Source organism: Pistacia vera, unplaced genomic scaffold (assembly GCF_008641045.1).
Source record: "Pistacia vera cultivar Batoury unplaced genomic scaffold, PisVer_v2 Contig325, whole genome shotgun sequence".
NCBI classification, from domain to species: Eukaryota; Viridiplantae; Streptophyta; class Magnoliopsida; order Sapindales; family Anacardiaceae; genus Pistacia; species Pistacia vera.
In genome coordinates this window covers 225,406-246,749 of record NW_022196141.1, presented here as the reverse complement: position 1 = coordinate 246,749, position 21,344 = coordinate 225,406, and the positions used below count along the sequence as shown (strand labels likewise).

Here is a 21,344-nt window from a genome sequence, read left to right as displayed (position 1 = left end):
ATTGTTAGCAGGAAATGAAACTTGAAACAAGAGCTGATGTGGGTCCTTAAACATGTATAAACCGAAAGAGAAAACAAAGCCAAAACACTCGCAGTATTAAAAATGGAATGAACCCACATAATATTTGAGCTTAAGCATGCCTGATGAGATAATGAAACAAAGTCCATATCTGACAGTTGGTATAATTATTATAAACACCCAATTAGGAGTCAAGAGGACCCCTTTACAGAAAAAGGAAAAGGGAGAGTGGTGTTCGTTATAGAGACAAGAATTGCAGCATCAATGATGACAATATTGCAGCCCTCTCATCACTTAGCAGACATAACATGCTATTGTTTTTTTTTCCATCACCATTCTTTTATTTTGACTAACTTTAGTAGCATAAATTGCGCCACCACCGTTTTCTGGGTCATACATACATGTGGGGTATGCCACACTTGAATCAAACCGCCCAACGATTGCCTAAGGATGGGGCCTCTTTGCTATTAATTAAAGAGAAGAGCCCACATGGGCAACCGAAACCAACCTGGTTCCTCAAACAGACAGCCCATTACCTTCACATTCCTTACGGATAAACATCAAAGAATAAGATATAATACAACATAGGCAAAACTTACCCATATTATGAATTGATGATGCAGCACCAGTATTTCTTTTTCCAAATCCTATGAAAAATGAACACATCATTCAGATAAAGAAAGAAGAATTGATATCTGTCTGTTTTGCTTTGTTGGTCGTTGTGCGTTAAATCCACCTTGCCTAGATTCTAGATTCACGCCACATGCCCCAGGATGCGCTGTCAACAGGTTCTATGTCACTCGATTAATTAGAGGGCTATTTCACTTGTAAATTTATCAAAACATTATTTCATTAGTAAGCATCAACTTTTGCAGTTAGTCAGACTGTGTATCACCTCTTGAGAGGGTTACTTCATGTGCAAAATCGCCCCAGGTTGCATGTTGTTCTCTGAAAGGATTATTTCATCGCAACAATATATAAAAGAGCCACACACCCTAGAGAAGGGATATTTTTTCAATCTTTGAAACGCTATTTTCTTACTGTAAGAAACCGCCTCATTTGTACTTAGAACTGAGGTCACTTGTATTTGCAAAAAAAAACACAAAAAGAGCAGTAAAATAATAATGGACTAAATTACACCTTACATCTAAACCACTTAAAAATTTTCCTGTTTCTTGTATTTATTGTCTTTTTAGTATTAGTCCAACACTAAATGTCTAAATCTCCAGTTTACTACAAACCCTTGCGTAAATCTCCTCACAAGATTTGTGTACTTCTCGTTAGTGAAAAAAAAAATCACATCAAAAGTGATATTTATTGTAGTAACATGGACTTTTACAAGACTGCAGCTGAAATTGTTGGGACCAAATACAGTTTTAACAATCGAATTGAACCAGCCAGTTTTCCAATAATTTCTACAACCATGGCATGTGGGCTGACACACACGCACTAAAAAGAATTGCTAAGAAATTATCATTTGCTTAAATGGTGAATGTTTGCCTTTAGGATGGAGGATTTTTAATGTGACAAAAGATGCAAGTGTTTGTGATCTGTACTTAAAATAAGAGGGGAAAGCCATGTGACATGAGCTGCAGTGTCAGTTTTATATTCAGACATTTCCTGTTCAAAATGGTGAAATTTCGCATATAAGAACAAAACGTAGACGAGGTGCGGGTATGGACAAGAGAAGCCTACATGAAGAGTACATGCATCAGTTGCGGAAAAGATAATCACGTGCCTTCTCATGCCACTGCATCTACATATATTTTTAATTCCCTTTCTAACCACTTTTGACTACAACGACCAAACTAAGGGCCCTAAACTAAAGAATCAAAAGGTTGAAATGCTTGTAGGCATCAGTCTCATTCCCAACAGCCTTTGGCTTTTGCAAGATGATTATATTGACCTTATAAATTTAATAGCAAGGGGAGTTTCAACAGCAACAGCAACAATACAAGAGGAAACTATCCCCATGGAGAACAATGGCAACACTAGAAATCTTACCATTCCATGATAAGATACATGCTGATGCTGATGTTGGACCAAAACTTAAGAGGAGAGTTGACTGCAAAATATACAAACCTATTACCCAAACTCCATTTTCTCTAAAATACAAATCAATTTTCTTTACCAGTCTCAGGCAAAGGAACTGATGACTCAAGCAACTAAACCTTTAATTCATGATTACAAGAATTCAATTAGTGGCCTTTGCGGCAGCCCCCACTGCAGTAGCTTTGGCAACTTCCATCATCTAAGCACCATTCATTGCACTATCAACATGGACTCCATTGCCATCTTCCATAATCTTGCCATTGACTTGTGTTCTCGGCCTCTGATGAAGATAATAAGCATTGTAAGTGTGCAAGTTTTAATAGTATTGAAGCACTACAGAGAATTAAAATAATTCTTATACCCAATCTGAGGGATCTGAATTTCCATTCAAGAGCTTGTGATTTTCCTCTTTAGTCCTACCATCCTTGTCTTTGGTGCTCACAGGCAGTAACAGAGGTGAACTTCCACTGTTACGATCAGGCAGTTCTGCAGCAACAAAAGAAATCATTGCTTTAGTTCAATGACGCAACCCCACCCCCATTCATTCCAAACAAGAAGGAAAGATGAACAATGTAGAGTATTTCCAAGTAAGAACATGCTTACCAGGCAATTTCTTGTCTATAAAGAACACCACTAAGTTAACAGTATACCTGCAAAACAATCATATGGTTCAACTAAAGTGAAAAACTGCACAGAAATAATGTAAAACCAATATGAAATAATTGTAACATTCATACCAGGCAACAACAACATCAACCGTGTAATGTTTGCGAGATGCTACAATCAAGAAGCTCTGAACAATAGCAAGCAACCAAGCAAACTGCTTTATAAACCTGCAATTTTGCAATTAAAAAAAAAAAAAAAAAAAAGCCCCATTACACATATGCAGTAAGATGCAAAAAAGTTTAGCCATAATAGAGTAAAATTCAACTTGAATCTAAAATCAACCCAGATCCAGCCCATTTATCATAGTGGAAAGTACTTCCCAGACAAAATCCACAGAGTTAAAGTAAGCTGATCCAAGCGATTCTTTTTACAGTTAGATACATGTTGAATGCATTCATAATTGCCACCAATTATTACGACAATGGATAAGCTATTCGGTAGTTCTACCAAAAAAGCCTCGAGTTCCATGGGAAAGAGTCACATTAAAAAATACTCTTAGAGATTTTGAGGGAGGGAAGTGGGAGAAACTAAATTTGATGAAATGAGTACAAGCCAGTACCTTCTAGTGCCATATTTCTGATATGTGAGCACAAAGACTAAAGTAAAGATCATGTGTGATGAAAAAATCAAATCACCACAACCATATACTACGCCCCGCGGAACTGCATATTTGACAAAGCAAATGGGCAAAAATCATTTAAACCAATGAACAAAAGGATTTGAATCAAACACGAGTACATACAATTAATTAAGAGGACTTCAAGTACACTCTGAGGACGTGGCAACCTGGCAAGTTTAGAGCCCTGCAAATGCAGCAAGGGTTCATAAATGCATTATTCAACAGATCAAATTGATTAACTTTTCAAAGATAACTGCCAACCCTTCACTTAAAAAAAAAACATTTAATACTGTTTCAAAACTAAAGAAGTCTAATACCAAAGGCATACTACCATATAAAGTGCATAACAACATGATAGACATGTATCAATAAAGACTTTACCTCACGGCAATGATAGTTTGGACCTGGAAGCTGGGTAGAATAGAATGTTATAATCCGGAGAATTTGAGAAACCTGCAATCAACAAGAAAAGAAGATATCAACTGTCAGAAAAACATACAGGAGCTGCTTCCACAAAAAAATATGCCCAGAGACCAAAGTAGAAACCATAAACAAATTTACAAATATCTTCTTTTTTATTTTATAACGGAAACCATAAACAATTTAACCTAACAAATCAATCAAATTCACAATAAATAGTGGAAATAATTTGGCACTGAGAATGGGTTAGACAGATAGGTTTTAACACTGATTCCCCAAAATAAGGTTGGACACTACCCAACAATTTGTTTGTGTGGAGTTAGTTAAATAAAATAAATTTAAATTCAAACTAATCAACCAGAAGCATATTCAAAATTCTACATACTACCACCCGTTAGTAGTTTTGACTTTGAAAATTATGGTGAAATCTCCTTCGCTGATAAAATATAAGAATAAAATAAAAGAATTTCTGTTTGAATATGTAGAACATGATGACTTCATTTTGAACTCAATGAACCATTCTAAAACCTATTGAACCGTTCTCTACAAAACAGAGGGAATCCATAATTCCAGTGAAGTTAAGAGATCGATAAGGGAGGGAGAAAAATCAACCATATCCAAATAATCCCCAATTTGGATGTTTCTATAATCAGCAGTGACAAACAGATAAAGTAATAATCACTTACTACTAAAAATGCTAGAACCCTGCACCATAATAGGACTGTGTAGATCTTTTTGCTCTTTAAGATGAATGGATGGAAGCTCCACTGCAAAAAAAAAAAACCACATGTTAGATAGAAGTAAATGAGAAATGAGAACTTCCTTGAGAAGCACTCTTAACACAAAACCTACATGAAAGAAAAACTCAAAACCATGGAAAAGAAGTAACACATTTAACATTAAGTCCAGATATATACAGAGGAAAACCATTAGCAGACTGAACTAGCTAATTGATGAATAATTGAACGCCAACACCATCATTGCAGTTCACTTCATTTTCAGCAGCATATTGAAAACATCATATTAATGGATTACTAATACAAGGCGCATTCAAATTTCATTTGCATAGATAGCAGGAATTCCAATGAATACTTGCTACAATCCATTCCAACGAAGGAAATCACAATATCAATGATAGAGATAAAAGCAAAACAGTGAACTAAACAATACGGAAAGAACCTTACCAAGACGAATGATAAAAAGATGAATGAGAACAGAGTCTCGCTGATGTAGGCTTTATCTTGCCCAAGCTCCTAAATTTACACCAGGAATAAATATAAGAAGGCCTTTCCAACTAGATGTATATATAAAGACAAGCAAACATCAAAACAACAAAATATTAGTACTCACAGGGAGAAGAATGAATCCAAGATCCTGTAAAGTTGGGCCTGGACGATGAAGATAATGAACTCCTCGTGCAGCAAGACCATGTATGTACTGTAGAAAAGAAAAAAGATGACACATTAATCACACATTTAAAATAAATATAAAATATGAAAACACTTTCATAAAGAATATGATCAGCCCGAAGAAGTATAATTATAACTAAACCAGGAAAAAAATTATTAGAACAAAGCCCCAAATTTTTGTAGAGTGAAAAATGACAGTCACTTAAGACAAAATTTTAAAACAACAACTGAAATATATTTAATCTTATGCTAAAAGCATAAGTCTCCTCCCTAAAGTTAAAGAGAGAGTGTAACAAACAGTGATTATAACCCTCTACCAGATCCTACACTTGTCTCATCAAAACACGAATAGTTAAAACTAATGAAATAAATAAATAATAATTCATATAATAAAATACAATATACAATATCAAACCTGAAAAACTAGTCCGGCGAGCAAGTACTTCCAGTTCTCGATAAGAAGGTTGATTTCTGTGGTTGTTTCTGCACAAATTCTCTTCCATAACTTCACAACAGGCCAAAAAAAGCCAAAACTATTTCAATTAAATCCACAAAAGGCACAAAACAATACCTAAAATGTTCTGAATGATCAGAATAAGAAATATACAAAGAGAATAAAACCTTTGAAGCTTCGCGACCAATGTAAAGCGTCATCTTCTTCTTTTCGTGAAACAACAACTTCCATAGTACTTCATAACCCAATAGTTAAGGTCAACATCATTAAACACACATAAATTCCTTTCCTTAATCAAACTCTTCAGCTTCGTTAAAATAACCTAAATTTTTATTCGAAAATCTATCGACCGAATCAACAAACGATTTTCAACGGTTATTAACCGATCGAAACGCGATCTAGAACCGAGATCAAGAAATTAAAAAAAAAAAAAAAAAAAAGAGAGAGAGATAGAGTAGTAATAAAAGCTAAGTTAAAAACACACAAAGGCTTTTTTGAAAGGGCGAAGACTTGGATTGAATGACGCGTTAATTAGGTTTAAATCGTCGGAAAAGAATCGCGCTCAGATTCTCTCAATTTCTCTCTCTCTCTCTCTCTCTCTCTCTGTTCGTTCTCTCGCTTTTCAGTTTTGTCTGCTATAAAGAACGCGAGTTCAACACGTAGAGACAGTTGAGAAAAAAAAAAAAAAAAAACTTTTAACTCTCAATTTTCAAAAAATAAAAATAAATTAAAAAAAGGTTCCTATTTACTGCTCTCCTTAATGCTACGCTATCCCTCTCTAAATTCTGCGATAGTGAGAGAGAGAGTCCGATAAATTAGATTTAAAAATTATAATTAAAAAATAAAAGTAAACGTGGAAAAAAACAGATATTCTCTTTCTCGAAAGTATTTATTTGTTTTTAACTTTATGGTAACTTTTTTATTTATTAATCTGACAGAGAAAGAGAGGAGAGGGAGAGAGAGTAAAACATTTTTTGGAACCCTCCGGCCTTGGCCTGCTGTTAAATTTTTTATTTTTAAATAATTAATTAGATCGAGGTTAGCGTTGATGGGCCATTGGAGGTTAAAACAGTTAAAATATTTGAGTGGAATGACGAAAATAACCTTGCGGTGGTTGGACTAGTCACGGGGCGTCTTGGCTCGAGGGACGAGACTAAAATTATTATAATCCCTCGTAAGATTTTCAAAAAAATTTAATTTGAAAGTTTGAAAATTTGAGAGAGCGAATCGATCTTATAGATCTAGAAGATGAAAGATTATGTTATATTTCAGTATTTTGGGGACGCGCCACGTGGGAGTAATTTGTTAAATTACCTACATTAATCTCGTTTATGGGTTAATTAAACTTATGATATTAATTAAAGAACATATATTTTCATTAAAATATTTGAATTTATCTTTGATATTCTTGAGATTGATTTAGATTTAAATTATGTTAAGTTACATTTAAGAAAAAAAAGAAATCTAATAAGATAAAGAAGAAGACAAGATGATATTTCCAGATTTCTCCAGATAAGTACTAAGAGATAGAAAGAATAATATTATTTCGCTTTATATTTATTGACGTTATATATAATTAGAAATTATGTTTGATATCTGTTACCAATGGTCATAATCTGATTAGTAAACTTATAAATAAAGAAATATGGAAATTGGAATTATGCGAAAAGGTTGATGATGATACATTGTGGAGCTTATGTAACTGCCTTCGTCTGAACATGAAGAATGTTTGACTGGAGCATTATTAAAGGGGCACGCTTTAAAACATGTAAAAAAACTATCTTTTTATTTGTTGCTGAATGAGAATTTGAAAAATATTGGTCCACTTTGAGCTGCTTTTATAATATGCATGCCACCCTGTACTACCTTTATTTGAATCAAACGGATCCATAAAATTTAAAAATCTGCCAAATTTATGATCTGTAACGCATGCATCCAATCGCAGTCTATCTCTTGTGTTTGCTTTTCAATTTTAAAAACATTCATTGGATCAAAGGATTATAGATGGTTGAGATTCAGTAATGCACTTTAAAAATATTATAATTAAGATATAATCTCAATCTTTCAAATGTTTTTAATCTAACGGCTTAAAAATAAATCAAATCAATTTTATTTTACTGTCAGTTAAAATCTCAAATTCAATAATATAAAATATTTTAAAGCAAAGTCAGAAAATGTAAATTGACCATAAAAGAGTAATAGGAAATTTGAATTCAGTTAAATTAGGCACGAGAGTAATATATGTTATTCTATTCATAAGATTTCTCGACTATGATTTGAGCACATGATGTTGAAGGGGTAAAGTTGTAAATTTAATTGAGATGAAACTCCAGGGTTAACAGTTATTCTTGGCCTCCTGGCCTCGGGGCATGGAAAATGGGAAAAGTACATGAACATGGGTGGGGTGCGCACATATCGAATTACGTGGAGGGTAGGGAGTCAACGGTCAAGAGTCGCGATTGCCGACGGGGCCGACCCGTCCTTGTACAGTGGTTTGCGAAATGAGATTTTTATTTTTATAATATTTTGGGGGCTAAGATTTGAAGGAATAGAGGAAGTTACTGGTAGAGATTAAGCAGACAGAAAACGGCCAAGGCGGCTACTTCAACGCGATTTTGACGAGCCTCTTCCTCCTAACTTATCAACAAATAAAAAATATTCTTCTATTTGATTGATTCTTCTCTCAATAAAATTAATTCTTCTATTTGATTGATTCTTCTCCTCCGCGTTACTTCCTATTCACTCCCTCATTTCCACGTGAGGTAGGATTTTTATTGGATTTTTAAGAGATATTTTAGCGCATTTTAATTAATTTTTCAGACTCTAAAATTATTGGTCAAATAAAAATTTTAATAACTTATCTTTATTAATACCCTGTATAAAAGACTAAAAACTTTCATATTCTAATGGGTTTTTTCCTTTACAAATGTAAATCCAAATGAATATACTTGATTTGTTTATAAATAAAAGGAAAAGAATTTCTTCCATTACAGTATGGTACAATACAATGTACTAAAACAGATATATTTGTTAATCTGAAAGGTGTAAATTAAAGTTGATGGGTTAGGGTGTCCGGTCCGGGCCTAGATTAGTACAAAAACGTTGTAAAACTGTAAAGTTGTGGGCATTTTAAGGCACAGAAAGCCCCCAGCTCAGCCCACTGAAGACTGATGGATGCTTTCATTTTCTTAAACCACCACCACATTTTGCGTGTACATTATGTTATGAACTCAAAAGTTTTAATCAAAAAATATATATCAGAATTTAGAGTCACTGAATGCCTTCAACTTTTGCTCAAACAAATTTTGGTACTGCAACCCGAATTGTCAATATACAAGCACAACAAATATCTTGATTCCACATGCATACTTCCGTAAGTATCTACCGTTTTATTTATTTATTTTTAAATCTGTAATAACTAATAAAGTAATAAGTCTTCATTTACCATTTATATCATCTTAAATTTAAAGAAATATATATATTTTTTCAGTTATATCTTAGAATCATTTATTTTTTCGAATAATAAATTTTTATTTATTTGTGAATTAATTTTGTAAAAAGTAACGAAACCCATGTTATATTCTGACCAATTCGGTACCAAACCTATTACCCATAACGCGGCAACATATAACTTGTCTTTAAAGCTGGTCCGGTTATGAGGCTATTGCCTATCCTACACTTCTGCTGAGTAAGATCAAAGATTCCTCCATGGGCACATTTAGTCCGAAAATGTTGGATTATGGGACATATTAGATTACTTTGAAGATTATTGAGAATCCTTAAAAAAATATGTTTGGTTAGTTAAAATAAATTTGTATTATATTAATATGTTTGGTTGGAAAGAATAAATTAGAAGATATATTATTTAAATTATTAAATTATCATATTTTTAAATATTAATATAATATTATTTTTATTATTAATTTTTAAATAATTTTTAACCCCCAACATTTCAGATTTAGCTAAAACACCCCCCTTATATAAAACTTTAATTTATAACAAAATCACCCCCATCACCCAAAGCCACTGTTCGCCATCGCCATCCGCCGCTAGAAGACGCTGAAATTCACCTGGAGTCGCAGTGAGTAGCCCACTGTCACCAGGAGGCTCCAATATGGTCGTTTCTAGCCATATTGATGGTCGAAAACACCCCTATTGGAGTAGATCTGGTCGAAAATGGCTAGAATAGATATGGCCATTGTCAGCCAGATCTACTCGGATAAAGGTGTTTTCGGCCATCAATATGGCCAGAGACGGCCATATTGGAGTCTCCTAGTGACGGTGGGATACTCACGACGACTCCAGGCGACTTCCGACGATGGTTGGCGGTGGTTTGGTTGGCGACTGGCAGTGGCATGTGGTTATTGGCTTGAGTGGGCTGTAATTTGTTTTGAATTCAAGAGTAATTTTATCCAAAAAGTTAATTAATTATGGTGAAATAGTAAATGTTATATTTACGTAAATTAATTTAAAAATAAGGGTATTATTGTCCTTAAATTTTATTAATAAATGATAAAATTATAACAAAAATAAAATTACCTTGGTAATCTTACAATACCTAAGAAAATTGAGGTTATCAAATTACCAGCAATAACTACTATTGATATTGAAAGAATATCGGAATCTTATATTACTTGACAACCAAACGTGGTAATCAAATAATATAAGACGACATAACCCCAATAATCTCATATAACCCTCAATCAAACGCCCTCTATATGCAATACCAAATTACCAACTTCATAAGTTACATTCAATAATTTTCAAATTTTATAAATTTTTGATTTTGTTAGTGTTCCAAATTTTAACCCTTCATAATTGTTTCAAGTTCAAACATTGAGTATATAGGGTGTTTAATAGACCCTAAAGGTTAATTGAAGTATACGTAAACTGACTTAAACATTCTAATAAAAAATAAAATTGTAACACTCTTATAGTAAGATTTTATTGGATTTATCATATTAAAATAATATATGTTCGAGTAAGATAAATAATATTATTTAAATAAAATATATTTTAATAAAAATAATAATTAATATTTACTGATAAGTTATCACATCAAAAATTGTGAGAGAAGTAATCATAATATAATACCTTAAAAGAAAAAAAAGGTTAAGCTAGTAAATAGATAACGTTTATCTTCTATATGAATTATTGATGGCTTTTTAAAAGAAAATTCTCGTTGAAGCCACACTATGTTTCAAAGCTTAGAGGATATATCTACCATTAAAATAACAAAGCAATCGGGGACGTCATATCAAATGCCGAAAGTTTCTTGTGACTAGTACCGCTTTCAAAATTCTAGAATGTTTTCTAAGTTTTGGTTTCTACAAATAATTAATCAGATTAAGTTGTCATTTTCTAGGAAGCTTCTTTTACGAATTGCGACTTCTCAGAGAAGACACTTCTAAAGTAGCCCATAATGGGCAGCCACTTAATTAAGTTGGGTTAACTTAAGCCCATGGGAGCCCATTCAGCCCACAATAATTTGGGTTAGTTAAGCCCAGGAGAGCCCACCCAGCCCACGTTTAATTTTTTTTTTTTAAAAAAAAAGGTCTGTATGATCGCAATTCGCGAACTAATCCATCTTCTTTCTTTTTTTTCGGGACTCTCTGTCTTCTTGTGGCTCTACTCAAAAACCCTAATCCTCAGGCTACCGACTCGTTACAGCTGATGTTATTTGTCTCTTCGCCGATGTCATTTCAAGGAGCTAGCTTCCGCCACAACGTAATTTGTTCTTCTCATCATTTTTTTTTTAGTTGTGAAATTTCTGTATTCGTTTTTATTGAAGATTTGGTAACTCTAATTGGATGCATCATCAAATATTTATGTCAATTTATATATTAACCCGTTTGAAGATTGAAAGATCCTATTTTTTTTTGTTTTCAACACGTTTGATAGTTCTTTTGTCTTGAAGAAGTTATGTAATTTAGTTTAGTTTAAATGGTTTTTAGGTGAATGTTATGGATATGAAAGAGTTCAAGTGTATGCCCTGGTCATGCGTTAACAGTTTGGGGAGGCATCATTGCCTCTTTTTACCATCTTCAAGCCAATGCAAGATAGGTTTAGCTCGAAGCTGTGCAAGTGGGAAAACTATTCGATTTGTAGTCAATCTTGGCTTAAATTGCGAAGCCCGTAAGTTCTTCTTCTTCTTTTTTTTTTTTTTTTTTTTTGTTTGCTATGGTTTGTTGATGTCCCTGTCCTTAACTTAAATAATATGTTTTGGTATCCAAAGGAATTACATTTTGTATCCCCTTGTGTATTTATTGGGATGAAGTGATGTTAGTCGAGCCGTTTTCTGTTAGACACCAACTTATCTGTCAGGGAATTCCTCAGAATTGGAATATGTAATAAGTTTCTCATTTTAGAGAGTAGCTTTATCCCAATATTACTTATACATCAAGCAGGTATAATTGTGTATTAGTTTAGTGCAGCACTTTTTGGACAAGCTTCTGAATTGTTATCCGTAAGATCCTGTAAAGTGAAAAAAAGTGATGATACTGAGGGAAACTTAAGTGGTGAAAGCATTATGTTGGATGAGGAAATCCTAAAGCGGGAACTACAGATTGCCATTGAGGAGGAAGACTATGTCCAAGCAGCAAAAATCAGAGATAGTCTTCGAATGTTTGAAGAAGATACCCGGACCTCAGTGCTGGGAGCAAATGCTCGGTTTTATGATGCATTCAAGCATGGTGATCTTGCTGCCATGCAAGGCCTGTGGGCAAAAGGGGATAATGTATGTTGTGTGCACCCGGGGGCAAGTGGGATATCTGGTTACGATTCTGTTATGGAAAGTTGGGAGGTTGTATGGATGAATTATGATTTTCCGCTAGCAATTGAGGTGAAAGATGTTCGAATTCATGTTAGAGGGAATGTAGGTTATGTTACTTGCATAGAATTTGTTAGGACAAAAGGTAGCAGTTGGGGAGGACAGTTCGTAACAAATTTGTTTGAGAAGATCAATGGTCAGTGGTTTATCTGTATTCATCATGCATCACCTATTGATTTGTGAACACATAAATTCACGCTAAATAGGATCAATTGTCTTATTTAGTATTATGAATTTTAGTATTTTTTCTTATTTGGCTTCATAAATTGAAGATTGAAACAATAATCTGCCGTTAGATTATTATGGATAATTATAATTATAATTTCTGGTATGTGATTAGAAATATGGTCGCAGACCAGAAAATTTGCTTTGTTAGGATAATTACGAGCTGTAAAAAAAAATTCACTTGAAATGAGTATTTGTTCTAGTTGATGCTGGCGTACAAAAATATCTCTGTGATTGATTGATTTTTTAAATTATTCTTCAATCTCAACCAGAAACAATATTGGTCATTAGTTATGTTCATTGATACCAAAGCTTTGTTGTTTGTGTACAATTTTTTTCCCCCAAAAAATCTAATTATTGGCAAGAAACAGATGAACAGTGCAGTGCATAAGCATTATTTTGGTTCTCGGCTTTCTGAAAATGCTCATTGCGTCACAAGTTACAATCTTCTTATATTGAGAGAAGATTATCTATTTTCTGGTCCAAGTAAAAAGTAAATGTATGTACGAGTACGAAAATGCTCATTGTATTACAATCTTCGCCGTATTTGGCATTATGCACAACGGTTGATCATGAATACAAGATATTCTTTATAGAAATTAAGTTGGAAGTCTATGGCTATTTGAACATTTTTGATATCTATACATGAAATAGAAAGCAAAAGAACTGACTTGCATTTGAGTATATATCTATACCCTTCCAACAGGGGAGGTGGGTGGATTTGGAGCATATTTGGCAGGAATTTTTTCTGAGAAAATATTTTGGGGGTTGCTCCTTATCCCATTTCCATTCACCACTGACTCCGCTGGGAAACTTTTCGCTTCACACAGGCTATTCATTTCTGAGATATCGGATGATTTCTGACAGCCCAAAACTGTGATGCAAACAAAGAATGCTTGCAACAGAGAGACTGATGAATTAAATTCAACCGAGTAGATTTCTTTGTTTAATGGCACCAAACTCAACATGGGTTTGCTCTGTTGAGTTCCTCCCTGCGTGAAAATGCAATACAAGAAGTGAATCGCTAAACAACAATAACAAATGGTGTGTCAAGACTGTTACTGACTGGTAATATAAAAATGGTACCTGAAGATGAAGTTCAAAACGATCAGAATTTGTGCAACAATTAGATGAACAGCGAAATTTGCAGTTTTGATTGTGTTTAGTGAGTATTCGTAGTTTGCAGCCAACATCCCAACCCCCACAATCGCATAATCCACCAGATTTCCATCTCTCAATCAATGGTGAAGGCGCTCCTTCTTTGGGTAGGCCATGAACATCCGCTGGAAGTATGACTGTAGTACTATTACCGTTGCCATTGTCTGCGAAGTTTACAGAACATCCATCTCTTGACATACATTCTGTAAGGCCTTTCTCAATCACATCTGTATCTTTCTGCTGTTCACTCGGCATTTTCAGAACAACAGCTGCAAGCTCTCTACTAAGCATGAACTGCGGAGATGCCTGATTTTCATGTGTTAGTTCGACACCAGACAAAACAGACTCTCTAACTATGGATTCGCTTTTTAATTTCTGTCCTGTCAAATCTATAAAACGAGAGTTGGAAACCTTCATCTGACCAACAACATTATAGGCATACCCACAACTTTTCGTTTTACTTCCTTGACTTATCCAACCACTACTCTTTCTCTTAATTTCAGTCACAGAGTAAAATGTATAATTTTCATCACAATCATCCTTCCCACATGCCAAATTCTTCGTGGAGGCAGCTAGAAAATTGATGTTATTGTCGACCACAAATCTAAACAAAGGGAGTCCATTCTTTATGATAAGCTGAAGAAGAGCTTGAGTTGTTGATGGTTCACGCTTCTCATTTGGAAGAGATTCACAGCCAATGATTGGCCTAAGGCTGATGTAACTTAAGCTTTCTTTCGGCTGAACAGTTTCAGCTGCATGAACTGGGTTTGAGCCCTTGGACCTCAGCAGTGGGTCTAGGATCCTTCTTAAAGGGCTAGATCTAGCTCTGTTCGGACCATTTATCCTCTCTCTGTTTGAATCAGCCAAACACGAAACCTCCTCAGACTTCACTGGACCAGACTTGACAGAAACATATGGGGAGCTCAATTGTGGGACAGTTGAACCCTCTTTTAAACTGAAACTTCTGCCAATCCGACTCCGACTCAAGCTGAAGCTAAACCGGCGATTTGGTGATGGATTTCGGCTTTTTGTAGCTGCCATTTCTTGGTCCAATAGCTTCAGATTTTCGACTACGTTTGCATTCATATCCTCAAGGGTGTTCTGTTCTGCTTCTTTCCCTTGAGAAAGTATATTGGAAGTCTTGTTAGAATACGGTGTCTGAAATGCATCAGATGAGAACTCCACGCGTGGACTATTCGCAAGGCTATGTGCCGTCAAGATTGGCTCGACTTTAGTCTCAACTTTAGGCAGCGGGCAGGAGTGTGGAATATCGGAACCCAGTTCATCAGAGCAAACATCCTCCAGGGGAAAGCCGCCTGAAAGGCTATTGTGACTTGCTTCAAGCAAATTCTCATCCAACAGTTCTCTGGATTCCTTCAGGGAGCTTTTTGACTTCCGTGTTCTCTTCTTAGTTTCATCAGAGCCATCACCTAACTTTTCCTTTGAACCGGGTGAGACCACATAAGTTCTATCCAAAACTTTTCTATTTGGATTGAATTCCTTTGTCTCCTCTACCCTCTTCTTGACATTATCATCCCGAGTACTCTCTTTTTCCTTCTGACCGACTGCAATCTTCACATAATTGGTCAAGTTTGTTGACGAATTTTCCATTTCTGATCTGATCTTCTGGTCTGAATATCTTGTCTTTCCCTTTCTGAGAGTTACATCTGCATTATTGCTGGCAGAAGACTTACTAGCCCGTGTTATCTTTCTATTGCCACCCAAGTTGCCCTTTGGAGAAGTCTCTAAATCTTGAAAGCGTAAAACCTTCTGGCTAGATGGTTTCGCACCTCGAGGAAAGCCATCCTTTTGAGATGGGTTGAAACTTTGATTTTGCTCACTTTGATGAGCATGTGTTCCCTGTTGCGCTGCACTAGAAAAGGTAGATGACTTGATAGTTGTTCTCAATGATATACTGCTTGTAGATGATACATTATTGTGTCCACTTGTCTGGCTACTCTTTTGGGTATACTTCCAATTCTCTAAACGTGCCCAATCCAAAACCCCGACATTGAATGCTTTATCTTGAAGGTTCTCTCCTCCCTCCATGCGCTGGAGATAAACTGGCAAATTGGACATGTGTTTGACAAGTTCATCATCTTCTGTTGCCTTTCCTTTCACATACTGCCTTAGCTGATTCCCCAAAGAATTTGGTTGGACCAAGATTTTGCCTTCTGCTACCCGTCTTTGATCATGATGCACATCAGTATTTGGTGGACTGACAGAACGTTTTACCTTTAACTTGCCTTGGGACTTCAAAACCTGATGTTCATCGTGTGAAAGAACCCTCTCCTTTCCAGCCTTTGAGTTTCGCAGCTGTTTTGAGTTCCCTTTGTACTCTGAACTAAATCTCATATTCGTAGCAGATTTTAAGTCCTTCCTACTTGGTCGCACATTAGATGCCATCATGTCAAATATGCTCACACTTCACGAGACATCTTAACCGCAGGAGCATATGCTTGGGCGGTTCTCTGTTACTCAAATACACTGCCACAGGTGTAGTTCCCTGGGTGCCAATGATAATATCACATCAAATGGCTATAAAAAATTATTTAAATAAAAAAGATGGTCAAGAAACTAAGTCACTATAAGCATTCAGATCAACTAAACTTCTGAAGTCTTGAAGCCAGCATACAATTAATCAGGTGCAGCAAGAAAATGAAGTTGATTAAGATAGTTTGATATTTTAGCAACCAACAATATATTGTCAACCACAGTAATCGATACAAAAATGACGATGATTGCTACTGTTCTAAAAATAATAAGAGGACAGAGAGATGAGCTCCTCGTTTTCTCAAGCTCAATTCATCAAAAACTTGCCTCAATCATCTCAAATCAACTCTAATCTCTAAACCAGTTCCACAAATTTAAATAATCGAGCATTGCTCTACTGAGTTATTAAACATGTGCTCTCAACTCTCAAGAACGAAGTTTAGTTTATCGCTTCAGAAAGCTCTACAGTAATCTCTTCTATTTTGTTTGAGATGAGAAACGTAATTTTTCTAAATTACACAAACTGACAAAAGTCAATTCTTTTAGTTGAACTGACTTTGGATACCTTGCAATATTATCTTGCCAGCTAAAGATCAGGTCTTAAAAAAATTAAATTTCAGCTCTTTCTCTATTAACTCAATGATGGATATTTCATTGCCTGAAATATCGATCCCTCACCAAGCCTAACCGCAAGTTCACGGTATGTCTTATCAAATCAATAAACTAAAGGATCCAAACAAAAAAATTGAAACAAAACAAGAAAATTTTACCGCGTTTGGCTGCTACGAAAACTAATGCAGATCAAAGAAAAATTACGAAAATAAACTCATGCTCATATATGAAGTAAAGTACCTAAGAAATTAAGAAAAACCAAAAACACAATGCGAGCTAAAACTCATCGTTTTGGTTAACGAAATTACATACAAACAGAAAAATCTCTCCACGAACCAAAATCAAAACGATTGCAAAAGCTTCTACGATATTCCAGTGCACAAGATCAAGAAAATGCAGGTTCATGAAACTGACATCAACAGAAAAAAGAGAAATCCTCGGCAATATCGATAAAGATCCAACACAGAGGCGGTGACTCAGTAAAACGAAACAACGTGGATTAAAAGCAAAGAAAAGAATTAAGCTTACCGCTACAGAAATCAAGAAACGGAAATGCAGGTTATCATTCTTCTTGGTAATCGTATACGTGCGTTTGTTTTCTTTTCTTTTGTTCAAAGCCGGAGAAGCAATAAAGAAGCAGAGCCAAAACAGGGTATCAATTATTACACTGAGAGAGTAGTGGCAACAATAGGGACGTTTCGCTTTTCAATCAGACGGTTAAAAGTGAGTCGTAGAGTTGAGGCCGGGGGTGGTGACTAGGTCGGGCCCCACTTGGAGTCTGATTTCTTCATATCGAATCCCGATGCCGTAGAGTGGGCCCGTATAGGTCATGATTTTCTGACGTTACAATGATTCTAATTGGTTTGGGCACTGTAGCTGTGGACTTGGTGATTCAGTTGTCGTCGATTTGGGATTTGGATTATTAAGGTTAATTGACTTTAATTATTGTCTTTATTGCTTGAAAGGGTCCGTTTTTAACATTTGATAATTAAAATCAAAGAAAAAAATATTGTAATATGGAATTGGATTACGACTTTCGTTTAATAAGATGGTGACAGTGGGGACTCATTACTATGAAATGTTGAAATGTTATCCGAATAATCTTTTGACTAACTGCATCATTTACTGTACTTTTGATTGATCGGGACTCATTAGGTTAATTGACATCAATCTTAATTAATTTTTTGAGACTCTAAAATTATCAATTAAATAAAAACTCTAGTTAAGAAGATTTAAATTTAGGAAAAAAATCTTCTTATTTAGGAGACTATATTAGATCATTTTTTTATTTTTTTATCATCAAAGAAACTTGAATTTGAGAGACTATCTTCGATTCTCATATTTGAGAGATCATATTAGATACTACTCTTACTCTTATATTATAGAGACTTAAATTTGAGAGATTATATTAAATTCTCTTTTGGTAGCCATTTACTAGTCCTTGACTGTTCTCTCACCTAAAAAACAAGGCTTGAATAGTATTATTAATAATTAAAATCCATTTCAACAACTTTATACTAAAGATTTTATAAAATCTAGTGGTGGTTAAGTGTGAAATGTATTGGGTCATGTCATGACACATAAAAAATGTGGGAAAATTTTTGGTTTATTTATTTATTTTGGCGGGAATCTTTACTTTCGATTAATTAATTAATTAATTTCCGGAGTGGGGGGTGTTTTTAGGAGGGGGTGTCGTATTCCATTCTTCACATGCGGTTATCCTCTGCACTTTAATTTATGAGGCGTTGTGGGCGATCACTATGCTTTGTTAAAGAGGAAAGAACAAATCCAACTAAAGTAGGAAGCCAAAATATGAATTAAAAGTATATAAAATGTCTTTTTTTCTAGCTTGTTCTACGTGGCCTTTAATCATGGATGTCTAGATGCCTGCCTTTTTCTTTGGTTATCTTTTCTATATTGTTTCCTAATTGAGACATAATTAATAAAATGTGATTCTTTTTAAGATACTTTGTCCTCCAGTTTGCAAGACGAAAATCAGTGTATTAATTCTGAAGCTTGAGCCACATACACATGACCCAATATCAGAATAGTACAAGAAGAAAAAGAGAGAACGGCTGAGCTTATCCAGTGGAAATTTTGTCCTGTTTTATTCTGATTTTCAAATAGTAATTTTGTCACTTCTAATTGCAACTTGCATAAAGGAATCAATCAAACGGAGGTTGATGACAGTGGATTACTTTCAGTGGGAGTGAGAACGCTCAGGTGCGCATTCCACCTTTCTGTTGACAGTGGTGCGTGACTGCAGAGTGCCGTGCAGTGCAGTGGGGTTGCAGTATCAGGCTCTTACTAATTTGGAGGTTGGGAGGGATAATAATGTCATATTGATGATTCATAAAGTAGTCATGTGATTTTTTCGTAAGCTTTTAACGGATTCATTGTATTATATATCCTTTACGTTACGTCAATTTATCATTGTGTACTAGTCTAATGATCAAGAGGTGTCCTCAACCTCAAGGTATAAATAGTAATAATAATACTATACTCATAAATCTTTTTCTCTAATTTTCTTTTACTGATGAGATGTATTAATTCATAATTGGTTAGCCTATAATAAATCCCATTTATCCAATAATGGGTCTCACCTGATTAAATATGAACGGATCAATTGTAAAATGTCACGTTAACATTAGTGAGTCCATAATGAGTCTCATTTATCCAATAGTGGGTCTCACCTGATTAAATATGAACTGATCAATTATAAACTGTTACGTTAATCATTTATCCAATAGTAGATCTCACTTGATTAAATATGAACTGATCAATTATAAACTGTCACGTTAACACAAGTGAAAGAAGTTTGCGTGAAGTGTTTATTAGGATCCATTTATTTTAAGTTTATATGATGAGCTGAATTTTATTCAGAAAATTTGGGCTGATTAAAATGGGTCAGCCCAAACAAAAACTAGTTTAAGACAAGAAAGCCCAGAATCCAGAAAGAGTCCAACTCAACTCAAGAGAAAGGAGGATTCTTGAAGATGACATTGTAATGGGGCATGAGTTGCCAAAGAGTAAATGTGTATAGAACATGAGCGATTATAAGAATGGGAGATTAGTGCTGTACTGGTAATATGTAGTCTCTGTCAAGTAAGTTCACTAAATTAATTGTTTGAAGGTGAGAGTTTTAGTATTGGCAAAAACAACATCATTAACCACCATGGGGTGGTTTGATGATAAAAGAGTAAAATAAGGTTCTATGAATTCTTGAGTTTCAGTCCCCCAGACACTAATAGAGATGACCACTAAAACTCTTATCCAGTCCATAGTTCTAAGAAATTAGTTGAGGTGAGGTGCGCACAAGTTTGACACCCATTTTGGAAAACTTTTGACTACCTTATGTTTCTTTGATTGCTATAGTGACAACACCGATAATTCATGAAAGATATATAAAACAAATTACATAACCTGCTGTTTATTGGAGTCTTATGCTCTAATTAATTATGGCAAAGTTTTCATTTGAAGCTGCATTGTTTAATTCTAAAGTTCAATTCATCCTCACTTCTTGCTTCTAACGTGACTTGTTTTTTCTATTCCAAAAGTTTTAAAATCTCTCTTTGGCATTGAAAACTCTACTCCACTCCCCAAAAGATCCTCACAGACCCATCGAAAAATTGGAGAAAATGCATGTTGCTCCTCACGTGCTCTTGTTGCCCTACCCAGCACAGGGCTACATCAAGCCCATGCTGAGTCTAGCTGCTTCTTAGCCGTGCGGGTTTTCAAGTCACCTTCGTAAACTCAGATCACAATCACGATCCTCTCCTGCACAACACTGACATATCCGCCTTCTGTAATCGCTTTCCCCAAGTTTCAGTTCAGGTCTATATATCTGATGGTCTTCCGCCCGATCACCCACGTTCCGGTCTATACGCTAAAAAATTGCTTTTCTTCAATAGGGTTGTGTTCAAGCCGGCCTTGCGTGAGCTGTTGAATTCACTTAAAGAGGAAAAGGGACCGTTCCAGCTCCCAACGTGCGTAATAGCAGATGGTAATATATGTTTTGCCATTGATGTTGCTGAAGAGTTTGAAATTCCTACTATTACTTTTCGAACTTACAGTGCTCATTGCTTGTGGATTTACTTCCATCTTTCCAAGCTTGTTGAAGAAGGGGAAGTTCCATTTGGAGGCGAGTATTGTTATTATTTTCATTATTATCATTTATATGTCTCTTTAACATTTATGATACACCAACTAGGACATATAATTAGAATATAAACTTAAAATACACAATATTTAAATTGATACAATTATATTAGATATTCATAAACTCTACATACATGAAGGACAAGATTCAAAATGCAACAAAACATCTATATTTAAGGGGTTATATAAACGGGGATGTGAGTGGTCCGGTAACTTTGTAGTTATATATCT

The 21,344-nt window shown here is 35.0% G+C and overlaps 3 protein-coding genes across 5 annotated transcripts; 1 reads left to right on the top strand and 2 right to left on the bottom strand.

The window, feature by feature from the left end:
• Positions 1–1,880: 1,880 nt before the first annotated feature.
• LOC116137438 (phosphatidylinositol:ceramide inositolphosphotransferase 1-like) lies at positions 1,881–6,269 on the bottom strand. Its single transcript, XM_031423122.1, has 12 exons — positions 5,806–6,269; positions 5,600–5,689; positions 5,126–5,212; positions 4,960–5,028; positions 4,462–4,542; positions 3,737–3,808; positions 3,479–3,539; positions 3,296–3,398; positions 2,808–2,903; positions 2,674–2,720; positions 2,432–2,556; positions 1,881–2,350 (listed from the first exon to the last, which is right to left on the bottom strand). Exons 1-12 carry the CDS (start codon positions 5,836–5,838, stop codon positions 2,270–2,272), a joined length of 945 nt encoding a protein of 314 aa, XP_031278982.1. The 5' UTR covers positions 5,839–6,269; the 3' UTR covers positions 1,881–2,269.
• Positions 6,270–11,220: 4,951 nt separating this feature from the next.
• LOC116137445 (F-box protein SKIP8) lies at positions 11,221–12,798 on the top strand. Of its 2 annotated transcripts, XM_031423132.1 has the most exons (3): positions 11,221–11,365; positions 11,593–11,773; positions 12,068–12,798. In XM_031423132.1, the coding sequence occupies exons 2-3, from the start codon at positions 11,691–11,693 to the stop codon at positions 12,648–12,650; spliced, it is 666 nt and encodes a 221-aa protein (XP_031278992.1). In that variant the 5' UTR covers positions 11,221–11,365; positions 11,593–11,690; the 3' UTR covers positions 12,651–12,798. The 2 variants fall into 2 exon arrangements, with proteins under 2 accessions (XP_031278992.1, XP_031278991.1); XM_031423131.1 differs by lacking the exon at positions 11,221–11,365 and having other exon boundaries at positions 11,596–11,773; positions 12,073–12,798.
• Positions 12,799–13,179: 381 nt separating this feature from the next.
• On the bottom strand, positions 13,180–17,630 carry LOC116137453. Of its 2 annotated transcripts, none has more exons than XM_031423143.1 (3): positions 17,484–17,630; positions 13,779–16,356; positions 13,180–13,684 (listed from the first exon to the last, which is right to left on the bottom strand). In XM_031423143.1, exons 2-3 carry the CDS (start codon positions 16,257–16,259, stop codon positions 13,382–13,384), a joined length of 2,784 nt encoding a protein of 927 aa, XP_031279003.1. In that variant the 5' UTR covers positions 16,260–16,356; positions 17,484–17,630; the 3' UTR covers positions 13,180–13,381. The 2 variants fall into 2 exon arrangements, with proteins under 2 accessions (XP_031279003.1, XP_031279004.1); XM_031423144.1 differs by lacking the exon at positions 17,484–17,630 and adding an exon at positions 17,292–17,391.
• Positions 17,631–21,344: the final 3,714 nt, after the last annotated feature.